The sequence below is a fragment of the Opisthorchis viverrini genome (assembly GCF_000715545.1).
Source record: "Opisthorchis viverrini unplaced genomic scaffold opera_v5_145, whole genome shotgun sequence".
NCBI lineage: Eukaryota > Metazoa > Platyhelminthes > Trematoda > Opisthorchiida > Opisthorchiidae > Opisthorchis > Opisthorchis viverrini.
In genome coordinates, this window is record NW_008751802.1 from 1,252,656 (window position 1) to 1,259,565 (window position 6,910).

Sequence of the window (6,910 nt, forward strand, 5' to 3'; positions counted from 1 at the left end):
GAGCCGTTAATTGACACTCAACACTGATCTAGTGTGAAGAGGACTTACTGATTGGTTCCCCGTCTGTCTTATAACCTGGCCAATTTGGTGACCTGTTCACTTGGCCTGATGAAGCTTTCGTGTCAAAAGCGAAACGTTGCCCAAATAAAAACTACCGATTGTTTACCAAGCTCTTCTGAAAAGTGTGAGTGTTTGTCGGTTTGCTATATTACACTTTTCCCGTAGTTGACCTTGGTACTGACGGGGCATACGATACACTTGCATCTACCAGGTTCCGTATGCTCACTGTTATCCAGACTTCTAGAGATCCAAATGTTTCAGGTGTACTTTTTTGTTCACAAAATTTGAAGAACATGGTTTACCCCTCTGTTAAGTGACGCTAAGCAGTATATTATTATCCAAGAACATTACTCCTCTCATGAAATCTCTTCGACTTGTTGGGTGAACATTCGCTAGTTTCCGTGCGACCTAATGTCCTCTTGTTGGTAAACTGTAAGCGACGAGCGTCAAGCTCTCTATACGCCAAATCTTGAGTCAGAGAGAGACAGAGATCATTTCCGATTTTCCTTTGTGATTACTTATCCGCAATCTATCACCTGTAAGTGAATTGTATTTTTTCTTTAAAACTGGGATTGGTCGAAACCTGCTAATAGCAATGAAACAGATTCTTATCAAGGATATACTTGAGCTCACCGGACTCAATATCCTCACTACGTCTTATCTATTCTTTCCGATTCCGTCCACATGGAATGCTGTTTGGCATCCATAATATGGTCGATCTCCGCTCCACTCTAAAGTTGCCCACTCTTGCGCTTGATTCTTTGGCCTGTTCTTTCTTATTAATAACAATTTTGTGTCTAGTTGGCTACAAGAGTGACAGTATGCTTGAATAAGCAGAAACTCCATGGGAGCAGGCGGTTGGCGCCAAAGGTGCCGTTTAGGAAAAGCCGTATCCTCTTTCGATAGTCACTAGTGGAGGGCTCATCCATCATTTCCCCATGTATGTCTTTCCCTTTGCAGGCTGAACTAGCAGTAATTAATCAGCGGCACCAGATCGAGCGGCTAAATCAGCAGCTGGAGAACATGGAAGCCGCACATCGCATACTACAGGAGGACCATGAACAACTGTTGACGCGCCTACACGAGGAAAGAAAGTTAGTTGGTTTCCACACTAGTCTCACAATATTTTCCCGTACCACAAGTGAACTTATATTTCTCTTGCCTTTATAAACCAACTTTTGAAGCTTTTTGCTGGCTGTTATTCTGCTGGGGGTCGAAATTGCAATTAAGCGGACGCCTGCCAACCCAAATTTCTCCTAGTCATTAAGTTATCACACTCATATAAGTATTGCAAATAGTTCAGTCTCTAAGGAACCGGCTACTGACCACGGTGCTCATGGTTCGATACCAACCTCATCTTTCCAGTTACTCCTCTTTAGTCTTGAGTAATCTGGCGTATCTAAGCACCCGTGTTCCCCTTGGGAGGCGTGGCAGCTATGTAATGAAGAGATTCCCAGCTGAAAAAGAACATGAAGGAACGCCACTTAAAGTGGCTGACGGGGTTTAGCGTAGGAACTCACTTTCCCCTTCAGTTTACCGACGGTACGATCACGATGCGACTGTTCATTTGGGGATCTTAGGAGCAGATTTTTCGGGCCTCGAGCTGAGAGTGAAGCACCGAACATATTTACAACCACATTACGGTATTTGGATGCAAACTGATTGTCCTATGGTTCGTAGGTATCTTCTCGCTGTGGTCCCAACAAACCTTCCTGTGCTTCGTTGATACTTATAACCTCTATACTGCATCGTTGATGCCGCACACTGTGGTTAGCACACCATGCCTTCCTGGTTTTACAACGGAAGCTTTGTCTGTTATACTTCCGTTTTCCCTTCCTGTTACTGATGGAACCATTTTCCCAATCACACTCGAATGCTCCAATGAGGGACGTCCTGTGTCTGGAGTTATTTTCAGATTCCCACGACCCTGTCTTCAACACCTCCACAATAATTAAGGACGCGCCAATGAACCGCACAAGAGACATCCGATACAGTCCCACGGGACCAGAAACCCTTCTAAAGGAGTCACCAAGTCACTAATTGACCAGTTTATCTAGTCGGTTCTTCGGCATTAATTCCGAAATCGTTGATGGAATAATTGTGTATAAGGCACACCCACTAAACAATACTCACTCGTCAAATCGATCCAGTTTGTTTCAGGTCACTGTTCTCAAGCCGAAGTGCGCCTGCTCACTTACGCGCCAGAGCTCACGTACAAGGTTGTCCCAGATTTTTCAGCTTAACCTCTGAGTTGGGGCACAAAATTACTACTTTAGGCCTAAGTTACACGTTATCCCCCCTGGGTCTTCAGGGTTTATTTTCGTTAGGGTATCAGTAATGTGGTAGATTCGTTCAATGCGTAATCTAGCATTGGGTCATAGGACAGCCACCTTGCTGCATTATTTTCACCGCTGCTGGCCACCACGCACAGAGAGAATTGAGATGAGGAAAGCCCGAAAACGCCTGCCTTCTAGAATGAAATGCTGCGCCCATGAAATCGAGCGGTTCCCCAGAATGGGTCATAGCGATGCAAGTCCTAGCCGCTGCATTACTGATCCATATTGTACTGCATAGTGAATGAAGTTGTGCATCTGAGGAAACGTGGAGCTCGGCGCATTTTTGTTGTGTAACGCCCGCGAGTGGGTTGCCTTCATGTATCTGTGGATGGCTCTTGTGTTCACAACGGCTGTGCAGCTTATCTTGCTAACCGTGTATCAACACCTGAATTCCCTTATAACATCCCCTCTCTGCTGTCATTCGGAGTTCGGTTTGCCAACCAGATTGGAAACACCCTCAGGGTGGGACACAGATTCTCTTTGTAGCGACGAATTTGGATATCGTTTTGGAGCGATTGGACCTGTCGCATCCTGTGGGGCGAAATTATCCCCATTCAATGTTTAAGCGTGTTTCAATCTTATGTATGTATCTATGGACATGCACACGAAGTTACACAATCTGAAAAGTGTTACACTAGTGAAATGATCATGTGAGGCTCAACAAATGGCTTATCGAGCCTGAATTTTTTAATTAAGCGTCAGCGGTCGTGTAAACCAAAGTGGTCTTTTGAAGACAAAAATCGGTGCCATTTTCGGCGGAAGAATTGGTCTAAGGCACCCGCCATAATGGGCATCAGGTCTACATGCAAAGGAGCTAGGTGATCTTGAGAAGATTTTTAATGGCACTGAAAAGACGGGTTCTTTCAGACCATTTAAAAAAATCTTCCCTCAGGAAGCAAAACCTCTTGAACAACGAACCTTTCTCTTGTTGGTGAAGAAAGTACACTAGCAATTACTCTGCTCAGTGTTTCAACATGCATTTCCATACCAGTTAAATGCCTTATGTAATTAGCAATAAATAAACAATAAACAAATAATATACAAGAAATAACAAATGTTATTTTGAATTATTTTGGCTCGATGACTTCGAGTAACTGAAGACAAACCTAGGCGTTTGACATATACACAGTAGCTGGAATTTAGCCTGGATGATCAAGCTGCTCTCTGGCGAGACAGCCTGTATCTCAATGAAAAATGTCTTAATGACCAGGCAGTTGCCTTTTCTTTGGAGCGTGCTATCTATGGGGGCAATCCCTTGAAAGCGAGGGGGTGTTATGTTTTGATCGAAGAGGATTTTGGACCATAATGCTTTGTTTTTACAAGCCACTCAATGCTAAATTAGAACAAAGCGAAACAACAGTTTTGGACAGCGACATGTAAAGAAGAAACAAGACTCATTCGCAGTTGCATGACTCCTAGTAAGCAGCGTTTCCAGTACTTGTTCGACGACACTAAACAGTCTTATTCAACGTGGAACCTTATCGAGAAATGGTTGTGGTCTTGTCTGGCATGAGATTCCACGAACTATAAACGCTTAATTATTCTGGATGTTACATGTTCGACTAGGTTTCTTGCTGAGGTTTACAACGAAACGTATTGATGATGGCCAACAGGGTCGGCATCAACACGCTAGGCGTAGTTTCTAGTCATTGGTCAGTTGATAGTTCTACTGGGCAGCGTCGCGAACCTTCAGGGGTCTGGACAGTTCTGGTGATACCGTATCTTGCATTCAGTCTTTCTAAGGATTTGATCATTCACTTTTGGCCCCTACCCCCATGTAGTTGCTGAGCTTCCGGGCTTAAGAGAGACCACCCCTCAACTTGGGATTCGGGCCAGTTTTTGATGTCTGTTTTGACTAGACTTCTTAGAGGGGCACAGAAATGCATCGGCCTCGATTGTATACCGTGCTTCTCGAGTTTTCCTAAATGTTGTTAGTTGCAAGTTCTAAAGGCTTTCCGTTGGCAAGGTAGTTTTTTGTTTTTGTGCGTCAGTTTTAAAAAAATACAATAATATGTGCAGCATCGCACGTTCCGTTCATTTGGGAGTAGCGGATATCATGTTGTCCCTTTTATTGTTTGATTTACACCTATGTTCACGTGACTTGCTCGGATGCGCCAATGTGGATGCGAGTGCTCAAAAACACTTTTTCTTAACGTCGAAAATGGGCGTGGTGGCTAACAATATAGACTAGTTGTTCTTTTATTAGCAGTTTCTGCGCTACAGCTGGAGCTCTTTTACCCCTGCTAGCTTGCACTGCAATCTACGCTGTTATTGGGGAGTATTTTTTGAGACATAACAATATATGTAATGGATTTGAATGTAAAAAGTGGACTTTTTCCATGTTCCGAAGTTTATTCGCGGTAGTTTAAAACAAACCCGACTATTTCGTTAAATTTTAACCCAACAAGACTCCCAACCTGTACCCTGTTGGCATCTGTTAAGGAGGATTTTGTTTCGAAAGGGTATGACGTAAAAGGCGATACCGAACCACTGGAAAATGGTCGGAAAGTTTGATTCTCACTGGGGGCCTGGTAAGTGCCAAACAACGGGCTCAGATTTTAATAAGTCTTCAGTAAAAAATTGATTTGACCCAAGTAAGCTCAGTCGAACGAGGCATTCTATCCTTGACTGTTCTATCAATGTCCACCTGATAAGTCCTAATGGGACGGAATGTACAATAAACGGCCACGTATTCCGTTTTTTCTAGAAGCTAAGTGGTTCTCCTTCGGGCGCTGCCAACACCCAAAATACTATTGAAAGTTTTTCATGTGGTCTCTCCAGGCAGTGACAACTACAATAATTAGCCATCTGAATGATCAACTTATTTAGTGTTGATGCTTCCACCGCAACCATCAAGATATATTGTTTTCCTAGCCGCCCCCTCCCCACTTAGGATAAGCACCTTTTCGACCAATACGCTGTTTTGACTGCATTCTGTCTTACAATACACTTAGTACACTCCTTTATATGTGGGGACTCACTAGTAGTCAACTTTTCAGGATATTTTAGGTCTGATATTAGTCTTGCTAACAATGTTCAAGTAGACTGTCTGCCTCCACTTCTTAGATTTTCTGGTCTCATTATGCCTTTCCATCCACACGCAGACAAACTCTAGGCCAGTATTCACTTGACCATTTAGCCCATCGGCACTATGAACTGAAGAAGATTGTCTTGCCTTAAGAACTGTTAGTTGTTCCTCAATATCATTTATTTTCGGTGTACGCAATACAAACAATTAGAGGTTGACGGAAACGCGGGAACTGCGCCTACCTGATGAGCCCCAAGTAGGGCGAAACTGGTCGTGGGCTGTCGAAGAGTTTCCAGCAACCTTGTGAGTAGTTTCCTTTATGAAAATGTTCCCGGTTCTACACTATTCGTCGGATAAAGGTTTACTCGGAGGGGAGCGCACACACGAGGATTTCCGATGGATATCTCACCGGCTACAACATTTTCGCGACCTCGAGAGCAAGGGTGGCCGCATTATTCAGAGAAGAATAGATTAATACAGATAACCTAGCATAGTTACACAGTCCTATTGGAGTTTGAGTCGTTATAGGGAGGTTTGGTAGCTAAATGACGAGCATCCTTTCGTCGATTTACTCACCCTCCCATATGTCAATGACTAGTCATGCGAGTCACCCATACCGTATTGGTTGGTGTCATAAGTCACTGCTGATTCTTGTTGTTCGATATCCAATGAGCTCGTTTGGCTGCATATTGCCGTTAGGCTCGGTAGAAACTTGTGTCATCCGGGCGTTATTATGCTAAAACGCCCTTGGGTGGATGACTAAACATCGTTTAATATACTCCTCGAAGTACTGTTCTGTGAAAACCAGCATGACCTTGAAAGACAATTGTACGAAGTGACACATGTACAAATGTTCGGCTCATCTCGATGGCACATAACAGCCACTGCTTCTGTCCGCTACTCTACACATTTGATCAATCTTTTGAAGCTTGCATAAATCCTGTTCATGCTGTAAACTTTAGTTACTTATGTGTCTCTCGTATGCTGTGACGCTGTTTACAAGATGTGAGTACTTTTGCTTTAATCAATCGGAACTCGTAACGGCTTTTCATTCCTGTGCGTGTTAATTCGGTACATTCAGTGTATGTGCCACGCGACGGATAAATTGTTCGACCAGAACATATATATACTTTTCCTGCTAACCGTGTGACTGATCAGTGTCCACAGCTAGGAGTCATAATGCAGTTGTAGTACGATTAGGTGAGTTTAGACTGTGGGCAGCTGTAATCGCATTCCGTCTTTGTAGTGGGTGTGTAGTGTATGTCGTGTGAAATAGGTATGGAGCGCTCTTGAATTGAAACAGACTTTCTGCTATATGTACTGTTTGTCACTGAAAAACAGTTTCTCAGAGCTTAGGCATACAGCAGGCCAAACTCAAATCATGGCGGAACTAAATAAGCTGCTGTGAATATCTGTGAACATGTCTCTGCCTATTCGGTTGTGTGATCATCATATATATATATATATATATATATATATATACTCT

The 6,910-nt window shown here is 43.4% G+C and overlaps 2 protein-coding genes across 2 annotated transcripts in view; one reads left to right on the forward strand and one right to left on the reverse strand.

Annotated features, from left to right (window-relative positions):
* T265_14131 (hypothetical protein) overlaps window positions 1-6,910 on the forward strand; it is a gene marked incomplete at both ends in the record, with an annotated part of 32,815 nt that overhangs the window by 16,211 nt on the left and 9,694 nt on the right. The window contains one exon of the mRNA XM_009172149.1: window positions 1,021-1,154. Coding sequence (XP_009170413.1) covers window positions 1,021-1,154 — 134 coding nt within the window. The remainder of the gene's footprint in view (window positions 1-1,020; window positions 1,155-6,910) is intronic.
* T265_14132 (hypothetical protein) overlaps window positions 1-6,910 on the reverse strand; it is a gene marked incomplete at both ends in the record, with an annotated part of 16,892 nt that overhangs the window by 8,359 nt on the left and 1,623 nt on the right. The window contains one exon of the mRNA XM_009172150.1: window positions 1,581-1,663. Within this exon, the coding sequence (XP_009170414.1) occupies window positions 1,581-1,663 (83 nt within the window). The remainder of the gene's footprint in view (window positions 1-1,580; window positions 1,664-6,910) is intronic.